The sequence below is a fragment of the Carassius auratus genome, chromosome 37, assembly GCF_003368295.1.
Source record: "Carassius auratus strain Wakin chromosome 37, ASM336829v1, whole genome shotgun sequence".
NCBI lineage: Eukaryota > Metazoa > Chordata > Actinopteri > Cypriniformes > Cyprinidae > Carassius > Carassius auratus.
The window spans coordinates 9467791-9490673 of record NC_039279.1 but is presented as its reverse complement, the minus strand read 5'-3'; the positions used below and the strand labels follow the sequence as shown (position 1 = coordinate 9490673).

The 22883-nt window shown below is 36.8% G+C and overlaps 1 protein-coding gene across 23 annotated transcripts in view; it reads right to left on the bottom strand.

The window, feature by feature from the left end:
* Positions 1 to 39: 39 nt before the first annotated feature.
* LOC113056115 (supervillin-like) overlaps positions 40 to 22883 on the bottom strand; it is an 87840-nt gene continuing 64996 nt past the window's right edge. For 12 of the 23 annotated variants that reach the window (XM_026222628.1, XM_026222629.1, XM_026222615.1 and 9 more), the window contains 28 exons: positions 18851 to 19085; positions 17420 to 17552; positions 15495 to 15542; positions 14583 to 14651; positions 13984 to 14034; positions 13416 to 13584; positions 13173 to 13268; positions 12920 to 13006; positions 12619 to 12796; positions 12313 to 12485; positions 11885 to 12040; positions 10997 to 11133; positions 10157 to 10304; positions 9888 to 10033; positions 9337 to 9512; positions 8854 to 9001; positions 8564 to 8757; positions 8402 to 8484; positions 6965 to 7113; positions 6382 to 6487; positions 6022 to 6229; positions 5806 to 5939; positions 5198 to 5353; positions 4830 to 4973; positions 2467 to 2588; positions 2218 to 2373; positions 1793 to 1813; positions 40 to 823 (listed from right to left, as the gene is read on the bottom strand). In XM_026222628.1, the coding sequence (XP_026078413.1) occupies positions 737 to 823; positions 1793 to 1813; positions 2218 to 2373; positions 2467 to 2588; positions 4830 to 4973; positions 5198 to 5353; positions 5806 to 5939; positions 6022 to 6229; positions 6382 to 6487; positions 6965 to 7113; positions 8402 to 8484; positions 8564 to 8757; positions 8854 to 9001; positions 9337 to 9512; positions 9888 to 10033; positions 10157 to 10304; positions 10997 to 11133; positions 11885 to 12040; positions 12313 to 12485; positions 12619 to 12796; positions 12920 to 13006; positions 13173 to 13268; positions 13416 to 13584; positions 13984 to 14034; positions 14583 to 14651; positions 15495 to 15542; positions 17420 to 17552; positions 18851 to 19085 (3710 nt within the window). In that variant the 3' untranslated portion in view covers positions 40 to 736. Of the gene's footprint in view, positions 824 to 1792; positions 1855 to 2217; positions 2374 to 2466; positions 2589 to 4829; positions 4974 to 5197; positions 5354 to 5805; positions 5940 to 6021; positions 6230 to 6381; positions 6488 to 6964; positions 7114 to 8401; positions 8485 to 8563; positions 8758 to 8853; positions 9002 to 9336; positions 9513 to 9887; positions 10034 to 10156; positions 10305 to 10996; positions 11134 to 11884; positions 12041 to 12312; positions 12486 to 12618; positions 12797 to 12919; positions 13007 to 13172; positions 13269 to 13415; positions 13585 to 13983; positions 14035 to 14582; positions 14652 to 15494; positions 15543 to 17419; positions 17553 to 18850; positions 19086 to 22883 lie in introns of all 23 variants that reach the window. The other 11 variants (XM_026222617.1, XM_026222635.1, XM_026222634.1 and 8 more) reach the window with 7 other exon arrangements.

Here is a 22883-nt window from a genome sequence, read left to right as displayed (position 1 = left end):
GATCAAAACTGATTTGCAAACAAAGGACTGGACGAAATGTTCATGATCTCCATTATTCAGTGTTTATTTGCATCATTATTTATTTATATCACAAATATCTCTTCAAAATGCAGACTAGCATCTGTCTTTATATAAACTGTACATGAAGGCAAGGCACTATACAACGCAGAATAGAAAGATATATTCTCTTATTCTACAGTTTCATTCAGTCTTGTTTTAAGACACACACACTGTATGGATTCTCAAACACTCTCCCATGCGCACACAGACATATATAGGGTTCTCAAGTTTAAGCATCTATCTGGAAGGTTTAAACACATCTTGAGGCCATTTGTGAGAGCAGGTATGAATGCACTTACATAAAGAGCTCTTTTGAGCTTTCTTGCAGTTAGATAATAACTAAAAGGCATATATTTATTAGGTCTTTATATAAAGCTGGGCAGTGCATGTAGGATGGTGACTGGCTTCATGTGGACATAGCAAATCTTGTTAATTGACTGATAACAACAAAAAAGGAGAAACGGGAGAGAAATGTGCTACAGGAGGCTTCTAAACCCCTGGCCATCTGTGTCTTTTCTTCTTCCTCCGGCTCCTTTTCACCTCCTGTGTGGTTTGACACAGCTAGATCTTCTCTTGTGTTTGTCCTGTCTGGATAAAAAGGAATGAGAAGGTCTCCACTTCATACTCAATCCAGTCAATCAGCAGTTCTAGTGCAGTCCGATTTCCTCTAGTCCCTTTAAAAGAGTCCTTTGGCTTTCTTCACATTCACTTGCTTCCATCCTGGCAGTGCCTCATACTCACTTCTTGTCATTTCCAATGCTTTCTGTAGAGAACATGCACACATATATAAGGATTTAAAAAGGGATGTAGATGACACAGATGTGTTCATCATACTCAGGACTCTGAGGTGCTGAACATAATCGATGAATGATTACACGCACACACACACACACACACACACACACACACACACACACACGAGCTGTAGGATATGGTCACTGCCATTCACCAATCTAAAATTGTAAATAATATTAGCGTACCAAGTATTTAAATGAGGTATGCACAATTTACATGAACAATATATGTTTTCAGCTGATATTAGATTTTTTTTGTTTGTTTTTGTTTTCAATGTATAGGTCTTTCAATTTTGAATATTTAATTGTTCATGCTCTTTTCTCCAATTTTTACATTAAAATGACTTTTGCCAACTTCTATCACACAAAGTTAGTAAAAACAATATATATATATAAAAAAACACAGTTTAATCTAATCAAAATGAATATTTTTTTCCCATGCTGTGCATCATGATATTGTGATGCCAAAATTCACATGAAAAATGTAAAGACATTAAACTTTTTAGTTTTATTTATCTGTTTAGATAAAAATGGCATACAATTTTATCATCAGCCACTTTTTGGTTAATGACCATAACATTAAAATAATTACTGGATTATCAATTTTACTATTAGTATATGCCTAAATTAAAGAAGACTACCATTCAACCGTTTGGGGTTAGTATGATTTCTTTTATGTTTTTGGGAAAAAAATAAATAAAATCTTAAATGACCCCAAACTTTTGAAACAGTGTAAATAAAAAAAAATTCAACCCAAATGTGAGACTTCAAGTGAGTATCAGTAAGATATGAGTGGTGAACAGTGACCCACACGCTGCTAGATGCTCGGCGGTTTGTGCCAAGGCATGAGAGAGACAAGCACATGGTGATGCAGTTCACACAGTGAGGATGCGGCATTAGTGGGAAAACACCAGTGTTCCTCATGAAACAAAACTCACCTTCCCAGAAGCCCCTACACCCTGGCATGTGAAGGGAAAAATTTACCTCATCAGACGCAAAACTACACCAGCAAAAAGGGAAAAGCAGAAAGATGCAGGGAGAGACAGGTTAAGAGAGGCTGCATTAAGATGACATAGTGGGAGCAGAAGTAGAAACATGAAATAGATGAAGGGGAAAAAAGGCCAAATAAAAGTAGATTGTACTTGAAAGACGGAACATATGAGCAAACTCAGGCAGACAGATGTTACAGAACAGATACACCTCAGTAATATCCCTGTCAAATGTCTCAACATTATACAATACTTTAAATCGTCCATAACTATAAGTTAGGATAAGGGTTAAACCCAGGGTTAACCCTAACCCTATTTTACCAATTAATGGAGTAATCTTTTAAAAACCTCAATGTTAATGTGATTTTTCTTACCTCAAAGTCCTCATCTGAAAGGTAGATCTCAAGACGAAGAGGGTCAACACCTTCTGGTAGTGGATGGGCTTGAAGATCAGCGAGTGGGTAAGTGGTCTGGCAGAGTCTAGTCAATACGTCTTCAACCAGAATAATCTGATTACATACTTCAGCCTCCTATAAAATCACACAAAACAACTAAATCTTTAAAGCGTATTCTTAAAACACAAAAAAATTAACTTGGTATGTGCATTAAACTTTCTCTCTCACCTTCTCGGTGATCTCAGCAATATCCTCTCTGTGTTCCCAGCTGGGAAACATATTAGTGAATGTAAGAGGCTCAAGTCCTGCATGGATCAGGTATGATTTTGGAGTTTTTTTCTCATTTTTTTCTAAAAAAATAAAAAAGGCAAAGAGATTATAATGTACCATTTTTTTATTGTTTTAATACTTTCATTATATTAAATTACAATAAAAGAGCAATAATAATAATATTTTTACAATACACATTATTTCAAAGCTGCTTTTCAGAAAGGCATACTTGTGAACCTGTATCACTTTGGTTAATGTTTGAGCCACAAATTAAGATATTTTTATTTTGACATAATATCCATCATAAGTTGAATCCATATGAATTGAACAGTTTTGTGAAGTCATGTGAAGAGACATGATCGCTTTATATGGGGAACAGATTTAATTTAGGTAATCTAATTTAAATATTGGCCGATATTGTACTATTAAAGGGTCATGAAACCCTGATTCAGTTCTGTTAGTCATTACATAATCATTTGAAAAAATTATTAAGCGACTTATATAATGGTTGGATTTGTTCCAAGCAAAACTGTACAGTTCTGAAAATGCATAAAGGAAACATACGCTAAGAAAAAAACAGCCAGCAGTCGTTTAAGCAATGATGTTGAAAAATACAGGACTGGTTTAGATTAAGCCAGCATTAGGCCTTATTTAAATTAGAACATTTATTTTGTAAATGTACCTTAGAAAAAAACATTACTCTGTGTACCTTGATAAAAACTGTCATTTCACACACCTCTAAGTAGTTTAAATGGTGATCAGCTAGAAAGTTCACATATCATGCTTTTACTAGTGCTGTCAATCGATTAAAAAAAATTTACTAATTAAATCGCACAATTTTTTAAAATTAATCGCGATTAATCGCAATTAAAAGACTGAAACTTTTTGGATATGTAAATGTAAAATGTAAATAATTAATGTAAACTCAAGACAAAGAAACTATTTAAATTCAAAATATGATTGTTTATTGGAATTTTTGTTTAACTTGTAACACAGATTTTCTCATGTAAACAACATACCTGCAATAAACGATCAATATCCTCCAAATTAACTGTTGGCTTGAAAGCCATATTTATTACAGAAATAAAAACACAGGCATGTAAGTACCATTTGAATTTCAAAACAATCAATGCCAATAAAAAACAAAAATGATTTCCATGTTGAATTCTAAGTGGACTGCAAAAAAATTCCAAAGTATAGTCATTGCCAGTGCTTTAAGTGGGTACTCAGTACCGCCACTTCCAAATATAGCTCTTGAGCGTACCGCCACCTCTCCGTGCGCCCAGAACGTGCTTGTAGCATACCGGTACGCTCATTTGGACATCTGTTTTAATAGAGGTTTTAATCTTTTACCTGCACTGCCGATTTTCAGAGCACCCTTCACAATGCAAGCTTCTTAATTCATCCGACCCAGAGCAGAAACTACATTACCCATTCACCCTTAAGTTATACAAGTGAATAGCGCATGTGTCGCTTTTCCCACTGTTAAGTGTCAACAACTCAACGTGGCCGGAGAAGGTGTGTGAAACTCGTTGTGAGTTATACTTAAGCAAAATCTTGAGTATTTATTGTCTGATAAACATTAAAAACTGTCTGCGGAGGTTGAGTCGTCCTGCAGCCCCCGCTGGCTGCAGCATCTTTTTTCTAAGTTCTAAAAAAATACCGTTGATGGCAAGGCACAAATTTAGATATTCATTTATCTAATTAATCTATAGCCTATGCACAAAGACAATATGATCTTTTTGTCCCCTTTTTGTTTTAAAGCTTGATGAAGAGAGAGAGCGCAAGTTGCTGCAGCTGAGGAGGACAGTGATGCACGCGTACAGGAGTGATTGACAGTTCGCGGCACTGTGTACAAAAAATACTCCGCTACACAATTATTTCGTTATTTTCGTTTAAGCTTATTAACGTTAGCGTTACAGAAAGGTCTGATTTACGCACTGTTACAGTCATTTTTTTTTTTTTTTTTTTTTAAACAATGACATTTGAGTTCATGATTTTAATGTTGCTGTTTCTTGTGGCAGACTAAATGAAGAGTAATGTTTCTTGTGGCAGACTGAAGAGTAATCCAGAGTTTTATACTGAAACTTTCCATCTAAAAGTCCTTCATTGGTCTTATCCATATTTCTTTGCACGTTGAACACACATAGGCCACAACTGGAAATAAAAAAAACTGCAACCGCGTTAATTGCGTTATTTTTTTTTTACGCGTTAAATATTTCAAATTAATCGAATGCGTTAAAGCGCTAATTTTGACAGCACTAGCTTTTACACAATATAATTTTTGTTTCTTTACTAACAACATCATTAAAGTGTGTCACCTTTGCTATACTGGAGCACAGTTTCCATGGCACACTTCCTGTCAGAGTCCCATCGTATGCGAGCTGAGCCCGTGCTCTCACTTTCCTGAGGCCACCAGCCCTGCCACAGGTAAACTTCATGGTGATTATCCACCAAAAACAGGGCTAAAAGATAACCAAACACAAGGAGTGACATCATGATACAGCCACAGACAAATCTCATGATGTAAGGAATCTAATTTCCTTAAAACATTATGCGTATCATGAGTGTAGAAAAGCCTGATAAAATTGTAACTGACACCCACCCAGAATACCTAACAGTACAAGTTAACAAGTTACATCAGACAGCACTCTTAACGGTGTTTAGTGAACATGAATATGTCAAGCACCTGGCTGAGTAGCTGTATACAAATCCTCCTGTAGGAAAGGCATTGAATTGACCAGATTTGGTTCCCTGGATGGATACACAAACTCCATTGCCACAAACTCTCCTGAAGTGCTGCTTAACTGGAACAGCCGGGGAGTAAAGTTAAACTTTCCCGGATCTGAGAAACACAACAAAAACACATAAATCCACAGTACCTTTCTAAGACAATGATGCCACAACTTTTCAGAGCAAATCTAGACAATCTCAAAATAGATCACATATCTTAAATGTAAACCGCCATACATTTACATATAATAACTGCAAGTTTAAAATACCCAAGGTATGTTTTATTTCATAGATACAGTACATACAAACTAGAGGTTAATCAATGGATTTAGCTAATGATAACAAAAGGAATAGTTCACCCCATAGTTCTAACCTGAGAGTGAGTAAATGATGACAGAATTTTAATTTTTGGGTGAAAAATTTGTTTGCACTATTAATAAATTTAAGACTTTTATGACCTTATAATGATCAAACAGATTTTAAGACTTTTTAAGGACCCTCAGAAAACCTGTAAATCAGCTCCATGTCAGCATCCAAACACACAGATGGAGCTTCTCTGCTCACCCTGTAGCATGCAGTCATACGCCTTTCGATCTCTCCTTCCCAAGGCCTCCCAGAAGCCGTGTGGTTCAGCTCCCTCATCACACTCCAGAATGGACACCTTACTGCTGCTGTGAAGCCCCGCCTCGAGAGGACACCTGCATACCGGGAAACCGTCAGGGGTTTGCAATCGTTTCGCAATGAAGTACTGTTGGTTTGCTTGTGTGTGAGTTGACTTACTGCTCTTTGATTTTGTTGGCAGCGGTACGACCCACATCACATGTGTGCATCTGTGCTTTGCAGCCGTGCCACAAGTACATGCTGGCTTTTGGGATGTTCAGGAGGATCATAGAGGTGCGAGACCGTAAGCTGCTGCAATGGCACACCACCTCTAGCAGATGGCCCTCTATGGGTTTCTCTCCTCTCACACAGTATAAGCGCCAGTCATCTTCACAATAAAGGAAATCGAGTCAAGTCCATATGAAGTAGTGTGTTCAAAATACGATTTTCATGAGATATATCATTTGATTTGACTATTTAACTAAACAAAAAAATGCTAAGGAACAAATATGTAAAATACAAGTTAGCAAAAAAGATTACTTTGCACATTTTCTTCCTCCTCTTCTCTCTTCCCAGCATGAACAATCATTCCGCCACTGAAGCACTGTAAGAAACAAGGAGGCTCCTTTCCCTGCTGTACCTGGACCTGCATAAGCATCATGTTAAACCCACTTGTTTTTACAAAAGAGTTCTATGTCAGATGAATGCTGTTGTTTTGAACCTTCTATTCATTAAAAAAATATTGAAAAACATGTTAAAAAATATTAAGCATTACAACTTTTTTCAATGATAATAAATGTTCCTTCATCATTAAGCCGGCATAGCAGAATAATTCTTGAAGGATCATGTGACACTGGAGACTGGACTAATGGCTACTGAAAATTCAGCTTTGCCATCACAGAAATAAATAACAACTTAAAATATATTTAAATAGAAAAGTTATTTAAAATTGATTTTTTTTTTTTTTACAATATTACCATCATTTCATTCTATTTTTGATCAAATAAACGCAGCTTTGGTGAGCATTATAGACTTCTTTCAAAAACATAAAAGCAGTGCAGAAAAGGCTTTAAAACTAAAAAATTTGTTTTAAAAAGATGATCCATAGAACCATACTGAGTACCTGAGCACCTCTCTCTTCATCCAGCTCTACAGTCATCAGTGCTGAGGTTCCCTTCTCGCTCACAGTGGAGTTACGACCCTGCCAGAAGAAATAACAACATTTCTCCTTCCCTGGACCGATGACCCGTTCTGAATGCAGTCTCTTGCCAACTGTACAAAAAAGCAGAGATTTTTGGATCATGGTAAAACAACATTTTCAGAAACACTATCTTCTGGTTTCACAAATGTAACATACGGGGGCAGCAGAGGAGGTTTAATTTAATTAAATTAACATAAAATATAAAAAATGCATTTTATTTTTTCTGTTTTACCAATTTTAGTGCTTAAACCTATTTTAGATTTATAAAAATCCATATTAAAGTGTCCATCCGAGAGTTCTTCGAGAAATAAAATTTGTCCATTCTACTCACCCTCGAAGCATCCTGGGCGTATGTGACTTTCCTCTTTCAGAATAATCTATTCAAAGTTTATATTAAAAATTGTCCTTGCTCTTCCAAGCCTTTCAGTGGGGGTAAGCGGGTGTTTGTTATCAACAGTTCAGAAGACGTGAAATAAAGAGCACGCATCTGTAATAAAATGTTGGTGGGGGGGCTCATAATGGCCCTCTGTTGCGAATCCATGCATTTTTGCAAAATAAACATCCAGATTTCAAATGTAATAAACACTTTTTTCCTAATTTCTGCTGACTGTTGTGAACCGGAAGACATGCTGGAGGAAGATGGAAGATGTATGCATCGTGCGCGCACCTCTGGGAAATGTAGGGGGCAAAGGAAGCAAAGTTTCCTTACTTTAGCAAAGGAGAACCAGAGTCCTCTTGGCATGGGTTTTTCTTTACAAATCCTAGTTTTAAGCTTCTAAATTGTGACCAGCATTTTGTTTTGTTCTCTCTCCATGCTTTTCACTATAACCACGCAATGCTGACGAACTACAACATCTGCCTGGACGTCTTCCGGTTCCCCACAGACAGCAGAGGTGAGAAAAAAAAGTGTTTATTACGTCTAAAATAAGTTTAAAATATTTATCTTACAAAAATGGCACGGATTCGCTACAGGGGACCATGTGTGGAATGTCTTATTACAGATGCGCGCACTTTATTTCACTTCTTCTGAACAGTTGACAACAAACACCCTCTTATCCCCATTGAAAGGCTAGAAAGAGCAAGGACAATTTTAATATAACTCCGATTGGATTATTCTAAAAGAGGAAAGTCACATATACCAAGGATGCATCGAGGGTGAGTAAAAGATGGATTCATTTTAATTTAATTTTAATTCGATTCTGATTGGCTGGCAGGTTTGCATTAAAACAATTCCTACACACACACACCAACAAACATACCTAACAGAAAAATAGCATGGCATAAGCAGGATAATGTCACGTCACATATTTTAGTTGCCAAAAACAACATTACTATGCACACCTCCAGCATCCAACTAACCTGCTGTGCTGATCATGTACTTCCACTTGACCACGTATGTGTCCCCTTCATGGAACTGACCAATGCTCTGTTTGGGTAGACGGCTAGAACAAGCAAGAGAGTGTGTTTGCATATGAAACCCCATTAATTTAACATTCTTATCAAGTAAATGATCCGTCCTACCTGTAGTCAAACTCTAGAATGTGCCAGACATCAACAGACAAGGTGCTGATCTCAAAATTACGCCCCTCGTCACCTTCCACCAACCCACAACCTCGTCCAACATTGACCCCATCCAGAACGGTCTTCACTGGCGTCCACACTGTCTTCAACATCAGTGATGCATTGTACGGCCGACATTCCCCACCCCGATGCTCCTAAGGAAATTAACCAACCAATTTGATTTCATGTTTAGCAACATTTATTCTGAAGTATCTAATTCTAATTTAGTAACTTATTTATTGAGAGTCTACCTGATTTTCTACAACATGCGAGTCACCATTCTTCTTAGTGGATTTCTTGGAGTCACTCCAATCCAAAAACTTTTCTTTAAAAAGAATAGTCTCATTGTGCTGACTTAACCTGCCAAACACAGCCCAGTCTGGTCGTCCCTGGCCTTTCCTTTGAATAACACATTCAGAGAAGACAATGATTGTTTTAATTTCATAAACATGTTATACAAATCTGTATATAACTAACAGAACAGAACAAAACCATGAGATGTGAACACAGCAGTCATTTATTTTAGGAGTGACACATCTGGCAACCCGAGTCTGTTTATGAACACCGAGATACTATGCTACTCTCCTGACAGGTTTAGTAAGTTAAGCAACAGTAGCACACTTCTGACCTGAAAGGCCTCTGTGAATGCGCTTTAAAAGGTCACAAGTGCCAAAACTTGATCTATGATGGAACAGTAAGCAGCAGAGCCAAACATACTACGCTCTTATTTGTACCTGGGTATAAGGTCGTTGCACTCTCCGGGGTCCAGAGGATTAATATCACAGTTGGTGTAGTCAAAGGTGCCATTCCACAAGTGCTTTGCCAGCTGAAAAGCCACTTTTCTCTGGGCCAGTGTCACCTCCTTACCATGCCATATGTAGATCTCGCTACCAAAATCAAACACCAGCACCTAGATGTCCAACAAGAATAAAAAGTTGGTTTAAACTTGTATTTGCCTTACTTGTATTTGTAGAAGTGTTTAGCAGGGATGCACAATATATTCATAATTAAAGTGAATTGAACAGAATTCTTTTTTTTCTTTAATTGTTAAGTATTGGCCAGAGTAGGCTGATATTTAAATGAGTATAAGATCAGAGTTATTTTGTTTTTAAAAAATCGTACCAAAAATGACTACACATCCTAAAACATCTTTTTTTCCTGCTTCACACGTGCAAACTTGTAGACTGTAGCTTCTAATATGAATATAATACATTATTAGTTAGAATAAATGGTCTAAATTTCATCAAACCATCCTTGATATTAAATATGTAGTATTTTCAAGTACTTCTTTAGGCTTAAGCATGGAGCAGCGAGGGACTCGACCCCAGAAGTCATCTTCAGGAACAAGTTTATCCTCCATGAGCCCGTAGATGCAGTTGGTTTCTACAACGGCATTCTCATAGAACTCATCTTGTTCTGGAGTGCCAGCAGCTGTAAGGTACAGAGGGCCATATTTACAGGGACTGTGGTACGTAAAAGTCATTAAAATGCTCTAACATCAACATGCCTTATGCTTGAATACACAAAAATACTTGTTTAAACCGATTAGCTTACCTTGATAACTGGCTTGGCCACCAAGAATCTTCCAAAACTCTTTGGCAGCATAAGTGTGTGTGTTGGCACCTTCCTCGATGGTCTGCACATACGAGGCTCTGCATCCCAGGTCATGCTTGGTCTGAATGAATGTAGCTAACTCTGCAGCCTGCATGATTGAAGATACAAATGCTTAATATTTATTTGCACCACAAATATAACATAATACAATACAATACAATACAATATAATATAATATAATATAATATAATATATCAACAGTCTGTTCTTCTCACTCTGATCCCATGTACAGAAATACACATATGAGCACTTAATGATTAAAATAAAATAAAAAATGTAAAAAAATCCATCAGTTTAAGATAATGAGCATTTCATCACTGGTGAGACGCAACTCAAACAGAGTTCAGTGACCTGCAATCTGGATTGAACAATGATAGAAAGTGGTGTGTAAGAGAGAGACATGAGCTTTTACATTGCACCTCCTGCTTCCTGTAAAACAATATAACATTTCCTTTGGGGTTACTTCTGTTTACTTCCTGCACGTGGGGACCAACATATGAATAGTACTTAAACTTTTTTATACAAGTGACTGATACTGATATCCTGCACTGAACAGACAGTGTTATTGTAGTATTACTTTTATAGTATTACAGTGTTTATTAAAATTCTGAATAAACTTATTTTATTTTCAATTTTCATTTTAACTTTAGTTTACATTTTAAGTTTAAAGTGTATTCGTTTTAATTAACAATAACAACACCGTTAACAGCTGGATATTAAACAGCGCTAAAGTGACAGCGTGATGTGTGTTTATTGGGACACGTAGCAGGACACACTCACTTTGGCCTTCTCAATAACATTAGCAAACTCTCCAATCCAGATGAAGCAATGATGGGGTGTGATCAAAAGGAAGCAGTCACCACTGTTCAAGGAAGAAGCTCTGGGCTCAACCAGTCTGGTCTGAACATGCCGTCGACCTGATTAAAGTGAACAGAGAAATTGGGACAATATCACATGTGAGTCACATGCTGAACCCCTGTTGTCAGCAGCAAAAACACCTAGTGATTTGCTTTGCCTGTACAGTTTAGCTTGGTTGAAATTTAACCTAAAATTTAAACTAAAAAGACATATATGTTATGACCTAATACATTACAATGAAATGTTATGTTGTACGTTTATAAAATGTGCACCAAAAACTAGAATTAAAATCAGCACAAACTTCGGGCACAGGAGAACATTACTACAGCTGGCCATACTTTGTTCATGTGTTGTTCACTTCATTGAGCATATCTGGTTTCTTTCTCTCTGTATTTATTAAGGGCAGAATGTTGTTGTGGGAACATGCACGTAGGTTTAGATTGAGAGGGATGCCTTATGAGGAATTGGTATCCACAGTCCTTCTACATCCTACAACAAGCTGTCCCCATAACAAAAGCAGCAGGTCTCATGCAAGATGGGTTCTCCGTCTTACATAAGTAAACAGCATCGTTCATGGCTGTCTCACTGCCAAATAAGTACAGCCTCTACAGAAACACACAGAAACAGCATACTCTATATGGCTAGCTGCTAATCAGAGACCATTAATCTTCATATGAAACACAGTTGAGAATAAAGCTGTGCCCAAACTAGGTCAGAAACGATGGTGAATGTTATTGAGCCATCTGTAAAAAGAGCAGCTTTCATTGAGCTGAAATATTGTGCATCACAGCTGTTGTCAATGTCCCTCACCTTTGACCTGAATGAGCATGAGCTTTTTATAGGGCATGGCACTGTTGTTGGAACTCTGCTCAGATGCAGTCACACTTCGCAGACTCACACTGCTGAAGTTTTCTTTACTGGCCAATCCAGCAAGAGCAACCTCAGAAAAACCGCTGTTCTTGTTCACTATGAAAGAGAGGAATCAAACAGAGAGAGACAGCATGAATATGAACTCTTAACTTTTGAGAGAAAGACATTAATTCAAAACAGTGTTTCAGTGTATTCCGTTACACTGTCCTCACTCTTACATTTGGAGCAGTTTGGGTGGTTCGTTTAAGGCAAGAGATTAAACTAATTATTCAGTGAATCATCTTGTGCAGAATTTTTTTTGCAGAAAGTCAAAAACTGCTGTTTGTCATACAAAATCTCCAATTCTACACATTTACTCAATAACTCACTCTTTTCCTGCTTCATCCTCTTGCTCTCCAAAAGGCCAATATTCAGTCTCTGTTCTATGTACTCGTGTCTGATGTCCTCCCGAACTGCCAGCATTTTAAGGGGGTTTTTGGATGACTGAACGTTTCTGGTGGGCCGCACTGCACGCTTGTGCTGCACCATGTCTGAGGTCAACCTAAAAAAAAAAAAAAACCTTAGTTTAAATGCTTATCTGTAAATAAAAAAAATTATAATATTGTAATACACAAAATATGGCTGGTTGTACAGAGGCAAGTCTAGTCATTCATAGCACAGATCGCTGACTTTACCTGGGCAGCTGCCCTCCAAAAATGGCATCAAAATCGTCGCTGATTTCCACCCTGCTAGAGATCTTGGCCATATCCTCTGTGTGTCGATAAAACTTATCGAAGATCTCATCATCTACAGTCATGACCTCTTTAACAGACTTCTCTGTGACTGCAATCGTGGCCTCTTGAAGTCCTGAAACTAAGAAATGTACATTACGTACAAAACAAACATTAAGAATAACCTTAATAAAATATTAAGTTGTTGTAGGAGAAAATGCAAAAACATCTCTGAGGTTCATTACTTATTTATTATCAAACCAACCTTTACTATTGAGCCGACCAAGGAATGACTCCAACTTTTCCAGCTTCTTGTCTGATTCCAGCTTCATGTCCTCTCTGACTTCAATCTCTACTTAAGAAAATACAGCAGTAATATAACTATATGCAAATTATATATATATATATAAATGTATAGATATATATAGATATATAAATATATAGATATATATAGATATACATAGATATAGATATAAATATAGGAAATGACTGGACTTGAGTAAATTATGGCTTTTCACCTTCGTGTGGCTTTGAGATGGTATGGGAGGTATTCTTATTTTTAGAGGACAGAGGGGATGACACTGGATTTGTGAGAACAGAGGAGGCTGCCAGACCTAGAGCGAGATAAAAAACAGAGGAGAAAATTTCACACTGTTAAAAAGCAAAACTGTATTATAATTATGTATCAAAACTATGTGTTTTGTCCACTTAGTTAAAAAAAAAAGTCTCAATCTGTGTCACTGCTGTGAAGTTTTACAGACCTTTTTTAACCATACGGCCAGCCACTGTAAACTGAGTTGAGTCATTGAATGCTCCGTAACCTTTGACCTTCCAGGCATCCTCTTGTGCGGTGATGAGCTGCTTGCGTTCCTGAATAGACATCTCGTTTCGCTCAATCTGCTGACTCTCCACCACTCCATTTCCCATCCTCTGACATGACAAAGGAAAAAAAAAAAAACATTTACATCGCTGTCACTGTGAAACATGTTCTCACACTTTAATTTAAATATCTTTTTAATCATTTTAATTTAAAAGTGATGCTTTGTTGATAACCATTACGATTGTAAAATAGTGAGAAACAAAACCTCTCGTAAAAGATTTAGCCATGAAAAAAATTTGTATACACACTTAGCCTCCGATTTCCTAACTTTAACCTGCAAAAAAAAAATCAAAAGCATCTAAAATATACTGAATATTTATGTTGGGTCAACCTAGCTAGTTATTGACTCCAAAAAAGACACCAAAGACAACACCGCAAAACATGTTTACATACATTATTGTTGTGTTATGGAGGAATAGTGGATGTGTGTTTGGGGGGGTGAGAGGCACCTTCTGTCTCCAGGGGTGACGCTCATCCACCTGCACGGGCAGAGGGGTAGCCTTCACACGGAGGGAAGAGCAGGGAGACAGATGGAAAGAAAGAGGAATGAGGAAAGAATGGAAACAAAGGATAAAAGGTGAGGGGATGCATCCTAGACTAAAGGTTCCTATTAATAGACACAGGAAGGAGATTTACTCCTTGTTTAGTTTTATAGTCAAACATTGTTGTCTTAAAATGATATAGGCTTGTATGAAGCCAGAAGCCAGTTGTAATTTATTTAATAATTATATTTCTTCTTTTTGCTTTGTAACCATTTGTGGACATAATTTTATGCTACCGGTAAGTATTACACACAGGTAAAAAATACAGGCAATGAAATGCCATCCTTTAAACAATGTCCTTGTATTTTATATTATTCACTTCTGGTCTGATGTTTTTGTTGTTGTTGTTTTTTAAACCATAAATTTAACAGGATTTAGTGGTGTAGAAATTAAAAATGGAAAAAAAGAGAAAAAGAGAAAAATATTAGTGGTCAAGAGGAGAGGCCGGCTGTCAGTATCGGAGGGTGGAATGAGGAGGAAAGTTCACATTGGGTGTTCTTGCTCACCTTGGGGAGGACTGCTATTTGATCCAGTGGTTCAGAGGCACATGAAAAGGAGGAAGAAAAGACAGGATCCTAAAGACAGGATAGAAGGGGGAAGCAAGACAAAAGTTGGAGAGACACATGACAAGTAAAGAAGGGGTAATGAAGAGGAAGTCCAGGGACAGACAGCAGGCAGGTGATACTGGTCTAGGCTTAGACAAAATGTCACCTCTATATAACCACAAGACCTCTAGACAAAACGTCAAAGTACTTTGCTAGAATGCTATGGTCAAATCTAGAGTACAACACACACACACAATTACCAGCCTTGTACAACCACCCTGAATCTGCTGATGCTCAAATCAAACTATCTGCTGTCAATCAAGCAGCTGCAAGAGAAACCCCAATGGAGAGTACTCGCCTCAAATTAAATTAGTGTGCAGATACAGTAATGTAAATAAGTCACATATTCACAGGGTCATCATTGTTATTATTTGATACTGTCCCCGAGGAGGCAGATCAATAGAAACTAAAAGTCGGTAAAATGTAGGACTAAAGCTACCTGAAAGCCTTTAGCCTATCTATAAGAGTGATTGAACAAGGCAATTAATATCACACCATAACCGTGAAATCACCATTGGGAAAATGATAAAACCACCACAATGGCTAAAAAAATAAAATAATAGAAACATTTTTTGAAATTGCAGAACTCATACCGTCACCATGGTAGCAATGTGAGAGGAACAAGCAATTAAAATCACCAACACAAGCAACAGTGTAATCCTGAGTTACAAGTTCTGAAACACCATGACAGCACACTGACATCACCATGATTACAAGGATTAAACTAAAACAAAACCAAAACCATAACCCATGTACACTGGCCATACCCATGCAAAGCCTGTTAGCACAGTGGCTAATGGCTAACAGCCTTACCCAAAGTTGATCAGACACAGCAAAGTCATCTATCATCAGCCCATCATCCTGGAAAAAGGGGTGAAATGAACGGGAAAAATGATCCCCTACTAAAAGCTTGAATTCTTAACTTAAAGCTGCAGTAGGGAACTTTTGTACAAATATATTTTTTACATATTTGTTAAACCTGTCATTATGTCCTGACAGTAGAATATGAGACAGATAATCTGTGAAAAAAATCAAGCTCCTCTGGCTCCTCCCAGTGCTCCTATTGCCATTTGCAGAAAGCCATCCGCTCCCGGTAAAAAACAAACAAACAGAGCTGCGGTCCGTAACTTTGTTTGTGTTCAAAATGTAGAAAAATGAACATAATAAGCGAGTACACCATGAATCCATTTTCCGTGTTTTTAGCTTGTCCTGAATCACAAGGGTACACCTATAATAAGTGTTTATATTCAGATTATTTTAGATTGCTTCTGGGGTACCGCGGCAGAGTAACCCAGTACCTTTGTGATTCTTCATAGACATAAACAGAGAGAAGTAGCTCCGGCTACAATGTTCTTCCGCAAGATGCAAGCAGTTCTGTTTATTAACCGCTAGAGCGCCAAAAGTTCCCTACCACAGCTTTAAGCTTGAATCTGATTACTGTGAAGTATAAATATGTTCATGAAGTATAAATATGTTGAAGATGCTAGGTTGATAGGTAACTAGGTAACTAGGATTGTTATTCTCAATATTATTAAAATTCTACTCATATTAGAAGTTAACCAATTTGTTAAATCTGCATGAACTACTGTGAAAACGTATTCTTATCTAAGAGTACTAAACTAAATACAACTGAATATTTTTTCCCATATTGACATACATCTGAATGAAACTGTTTATTGATCAGAAAACTGTAGAGCCGGGACTTGGTTGTTAGTTGTTTAGTTGTTGATGGAATAGAGGCAGGTCTGACTGCGAGTTTGCAGATTATTGTAAGAAAGGGAAGGGTTAAGCAGACTAAATGCTTGAAGATCTGCATTCATCACCACAAGATCGCTGGAAGATCGATTAATGCATGTGAAACCTTACTACATCCCCCACTGCTCCAGAGAATTAGTATCAAGCATGCACATTTTTGAAACATGTTTTATTGTAATAATGAAATTATAAAAAAAAAAAAATAATAAATGCAGTAAAGTAGTGGACTAGCAGAAAGATCATGCAGGTTAAGAAAACATACTGTATCAAACATACAAATGGTCCAGAACCCTTTGCTACAACAATGATGTACACATTCATGATGACCATATGACCTCGACTAGCAGCAGGAAAAACACAACAGCATGGACAGCACCTGTTATTGCTGCAGGACTAACATTTGTGCCATAATGTCAGTCCCAATAAATTATCAGCCTAATTTGACAATTTCCATCCATGATCAACAATCACACTACACTGTTTAAAGTAAATGAATTGCTTGCTCTGAGCAAACCTGTCGGCCGTAGAGCCCATGTGCAGATTAAAGTTCTTGAGTTTCACACAGAAGCAAAATAAAATAAAAATCTACAAATTATTGAGAAGTGTCCCATGCTCACCACAAAAACATGCAAACAGAGAGGACAGAAGAAAGTGAAATGATACAAGAAGAGAAAACAATGGATAGCACAAACCCTTCTCTGTAGAGTTCTCTAGAGTTAATCAACTGCACAAAGGCCAATTCTAAGATGAAATGCTGAACAATGTAACAAATGCAAACTAAACTTCTAAACCACAAAATTTTACCAGTTACATGATATTTGGACTGCATCAACTTAAGCAGATAATACAAGACGCTACAATATTTATATATATTCATTAATCTAACAACAGCTGATGAACACACACTGTATATGAAATTAGACAATGCACCGTGACCTATGACCTGTACAGTCAGGTGGAACAGCTCAAGGTTCAGAGGTTACCTTCTTCTTGAAGCTCTGCTCCACTTCCCATAGCTGGGCATGTCTTTCAGACACAGCAACCTTCACCACATCCTGTTTTTTATTTATCCTGTTCCTCCAGTCTTCCTCTCCACTCTTCTTCAACAGAGCCAGCCTGTGAAGGACAGAATAATATGTCATTATGAATTCTTGAATGATTTAATGATCTAAAAAACCTTGTATACAAATTTAAATGCTTGAAAATAATTTGAAAGATGCATTTACTAATTTATAATTGTGTAGCCTTTTAAATGTCTTCACAAAAACATTTAATGGTTGAGAAGGACCAGATGTAATAAAAGTTAAATAAGAGCAGCTAACAAGAGTCAAGCATGCATGGAAACGCCTTAAACACTGCCGAAAAGCAACCCTGAAGGATTTCTCTGCAAAATTGTGCAGTACTGTATTCTAGAAAAACAACACCTACTTCAAAGTAGCTAAAATGTCAGATTAATGTCAGATTTTTGGTCCCTACATATACATTTCCAAATGTACGTTTATGTGTATTGAAAAAAAATGGTGCATTAAAAAACTATTGGTGTGTTGAAACATTTGACTGGGATTGTGTAACTAAACATGCATGGCAAACAGCAATTTAATTCACAAATGTATCTCTGGGAAAGTTAAAAAGCAACAACAACAAATAGGCATTTTTCATGCTCATTCACATGCATTAAATTTTTTAATGTGTGGCTACATATTTATGCAGATGAGTGGTTTTCATTATGTCATTAAATCAATTTGACCAGCTTGCTTCCTATGGCGGCAGACAGATGCCCATCAGTTACACAATACTTCGATCTCAAACCGGACACAGCTGTACAGCTCTGACAAAGCTAAACATAAACAGAGTTATACACAATATAGAGTTACACTGAACTGGAATATGCAACATTCAGTACGTTTTTTTCTTCTTCTTCTATCTGACCTCCTTCATCTGTGTGCTTGCTGCCAGACCACAACACAAGGATGCAGTTGGCAGGGAGACATTACTGTAACATCACTACTATCAACAATGACCAAGTTTATAGTTAAAAATGCTGTATAAGGACTTGGAAAATCTGATGTTTCCATTTCTAATGTTATGTTTCTCCCAGTTCTCAATCTAAATGGAAAGAACAATGTGACTTATTCAAATGACATATATTCAAAAGATAGAGTGCAACCTACTTTCCACAAATAGTCAAAGTGGAACACACACAGAAAAGTCTAAGGCAGCTTTGTTTTACACAATTCACTATAAATAAAGCGGATTTTATTTATTTATTAATATACATCTATAGTTATAAAATTTTCATATAAAAAGGCAAAAAAACATTTGAAATTCTGCTGACTTCCTTTCATATCACATTACAAACTACACAAACTCTTCAGAGATGGCATTCTGGATATTTAATGCTTTCATACACTCACCTTTCTTTGATGGACATCTGTTTGGCAGACATGATGTCTGAGAGCTTGTCTCCCTCCTCTGTTTTAAAGTCAATCTCCTGCTCTTCTTCTCTCCTGTTGTCCTCCAAGAGGTGTCCGGCAGATTCTGTGTGTGTCTGTGCATGCGTGTGCTGTATGAGAGAGCTGCTCTGTAAAGAGGATGAGCCCTGTAATACAGCTGCTTCTGCACGTTCTACGGCTGTGTGCACAGGAAGATCTGTCAAACACAGACACAGGAAAGCATTAGAACATTCCCAGTGATACAATCAATAACAGCTCAGTAACAGGCGGAGCCACCAGACACATATAAACATAGCCAAAATCTCTCAAAAAAAAACATTTAGTCCTGTAGTAGTCAATGCTCACTTGAGCATGTGAATATACACATAGTAAAACTGTGATAAATATGTACGAAGTGCTACACACGAGATCAGTGTTTCTAAGTATAAAGGTAAGCTTTGTTGCTCATGCTGTGACCATGTGACTGAGAGAGACATCTTTCTGTCTTTTCAAATGGGGAAAAAAGTAAAAAACCACCAGCCTGAATGACAGACACAAAACAGGAATACTCTAAAGAACAGACGCCCATCATTTCCTATCCACACCTCTCTTTTTCAAAGTCACACTGATATCAGCACAGAACACATGTACAGCAGAAACTGCAAAAAAAACATCATAACAAACCATCTATGATAAAATAACCAGTATATAACTGTGTGAATTGTAGAGCAAGATAGAAAGATGCACCATCATGGGGACAGTATTTTCTTTTTCTTTTTGTGGAACAGTCAAATTATAACCTTTGGGTAAGATGCAAAAATTAAACTGAGCAAAAGCCTCTACAGAGCATTAAGCAATTCCATATAACTCCTCTTTCTTTCTTTTTTTAAGGTTGTGATTTTGAGATTTGGCAGTTATGATTTTATTCCATTTGAGATACCCGAGACACATTTTAAAGTAATTAATGAAAAAATATTAATGAGACTTTTTAAAGAACATAATTCAAAAGTTTGGGGATGTTTTTAAAATAGGTCTCATATGTCTGATTTACAACATGGTCACAGTATGAGCACAACTGTGCCCTAATGAGAGCAGCCCGGAGCATAGGTGAAAACAAACAAAACTAGAGGTATTTCATGTTGCATGGTTGGAAAGTACTTCTACTTACAGAAAAGGTCTAAAAACTGCTAGTTCTGCTTATTATTATTCTTTTTTAGAAGAAACAAACACAACCCCAGGCATTTATTCAATACAGTGACTAAATTAATGAAAAGTAAAACAATCAACAGGTGTTGATATTTCCCAACAGCACAGCAGTAATGACTAAATGAACTTTACTTACAATATCAATACTATTAGAGATAAAATTGTAACCAAGCAGCTGTCGGCTACAGTATCGTAGGGATGTGGGGTATACCAGTACTGGAAAAATACCGGTATATATTAATTTCGAATGATACGATATCATAATTTTGCTCAATTCGATATTTCATGCGCTGCTGTTCAGAAGTTCATCTGTAGGTTGTTGCGAAAACTTAAAAATCTTAAAACTTAATAATAACGCAACTTTGAATGTTACTTTGACTGTTAGAAAAACACTTGAAAAAACAAAACATTTGTTATTATTGATCAACAGCACTGCACCACTTATAAAATGTAGGTCAATGATTATTTATAAATGATAAATGTAGGCTACTAATACATGTTTAGTATGTTAACATTTCTTTATTCATTAAACACATACCTAAAATTAACCAAGATTAATAAATACTATAAATGATAATCATTCACTTGTTTTTGTTTTCCCTTTTTTTCTCAGTTCACTTATTTTTTGAGGGCTGGTTATTTGTCACCTATGTTATCGCGTCATAAATAATTTTCTACATATTTTTTTATTATTATTTTATTAATTTGTCAATGTCATTAGGATATGTCCCAAAATCGTTCAAACTGGCTGTTTTTGAGCCTCATTAAAATAATTAGAACTTGTTGAAAAGTAGAAAATTCGTTAATTACAAACCGATTTTCCTCTTCCAACAAAGATACTAGAAAAGGCATTAACCTCACAACTATGTTCCTTCTTAGAGCAAAATGGGATCTGTGAGCATTTCCAGCCAGGATTTAGACCATATCATAGTATTGAGACTGCTCAATACTATGTTAAAAATTACCTGCTATTATCATCTGATTGTGGCTGTATCTCTCTCTAAGTGCTACTGGATCTTAGAACTGCATTTTGTCAGTATTGACCACAACATTCTTCTGAGTAGACTACAAAATTATGTTGGTATTAGTGGTATTGCATTGCATTGGCATGGTTCAATTCTTACTTATCTGACCATCATCAATTCATAGCAGTGAATGAAAGAGGTATTATATTGAACACAAGTCCAGTATGGAGTACTACAAGGCTCAGTACTAGGACTGCTGCTTTTCACGCTTTACATATTACCCTTGGGAGATATCAAGAAACATGGTGTTAGCTTTCACTGTCATGCTGAGGACACCCAACAAAACATACCAATTTGCAAAACAAAAGGAATACATTACTGAAATAAAAAACTGGTTGACTAGTAATTTCCTACTGCTAAATTCTGAAGAAAACAAACATACAAAAACAAAAACAAAAACAGAGGCAAAAACCTCCACATGTAATAATCTAGAACACTATCTAACACCTGTTGGCTGCTCTGTCAATTCTTCGTCATCAGGTAGGAATCTAGGTGTACTATTTGATAGTAATCTTTCTTTTGAAAACCATGTTTTTAACATTTACAAAATAAAATTTTTCCATCTTAAAAATACACCTAAATTATGACCTATGCTCTCAATGTTAAATGCAGAAACGTTAATTAATGCATTTATGACTAATGCTCTTTTGGGTGGCTGTTCTGCAGGCTTAATAAACAAAATCAAGTTGGTCCAAAATAAAGCAGCTAAAGTTCTTGCTACAACCTGGAAGTATGACCATATTACCACAGTTCTGTCAACCCTGCAATGGCTCCCTACAGAAAATTGTATACTGTAAAATCTTCCTAGTTACTCATAAAGACCTGAATGGTTTAGATCCTCAGTTCTTGAGTGTACTTATATCACATCAGATTCCTTCACGTCCGCTGCAAACACTGCAACACTGGCCATTTGATAATACTTAGAATATATTTCCTATTTAGTGCCCAAACTCTGGAACAATCAACCTAGCTTTGTTCAGGAGGCAGACACACATTGTTAGTTAAAATCTAGATTAAAGACCCATCTCTTTAACCTGGCATACACATAGTACACTATCACATTTCTATAATTCAAATCAGTTAAAGGATTGTTAGGCTGCATTAATTAAGTCAACCGGAAATGGGGAACACTTCCCATAATACCTGATGTACTCGCTACATTGTAAGAATGGTATCAAGACTAATATTAGTCTATTTCATTCTTATTCCAAGGTGACCGTAGCCCACCCAGATCCAGATAAATTGATAAATCAGCACATAGGGACATCCTCTACAGCCCTAAATGCAGAGACCATGCCAACTAGATGAGCCCTAGAAACAGATCCCCTGCAAAGACCTTGTCAACTAGACGGCCATTTGGAAAAGACCACAGGAACCAGACGAGCCCTCTGCACAATCTGACATGTGTTGCAGCCAGGAAATAAAACACATCATGCTGGTTCCATCTGGCCAGAGAAGAACTGGCCCCCAACTGAGCCTGGTTTCTCCCAAGGTTTCGGTCACCGATGGAGTTTTGATTCCATGCCACTGTCGCCTTTGGCTTGCATAGTTGAGGATGCTTAATTTCAGGATTGCCCAAACACTATTGGTTTGCCCAAACATAACTATCTGCTTATTTCCTTTTATATCATCAAATCACAAAATACACAAATTATTCAGAGATGTCATTTTGGAAATTTCCTAAGCTCACTTCTCTTTTAATTAAAGCACCTCTTCTTGCCAAGTATTAACCTGTTTAATCCCAATTTTTTTCCCCCAGACATGAAAATATCCACGTTTCATTC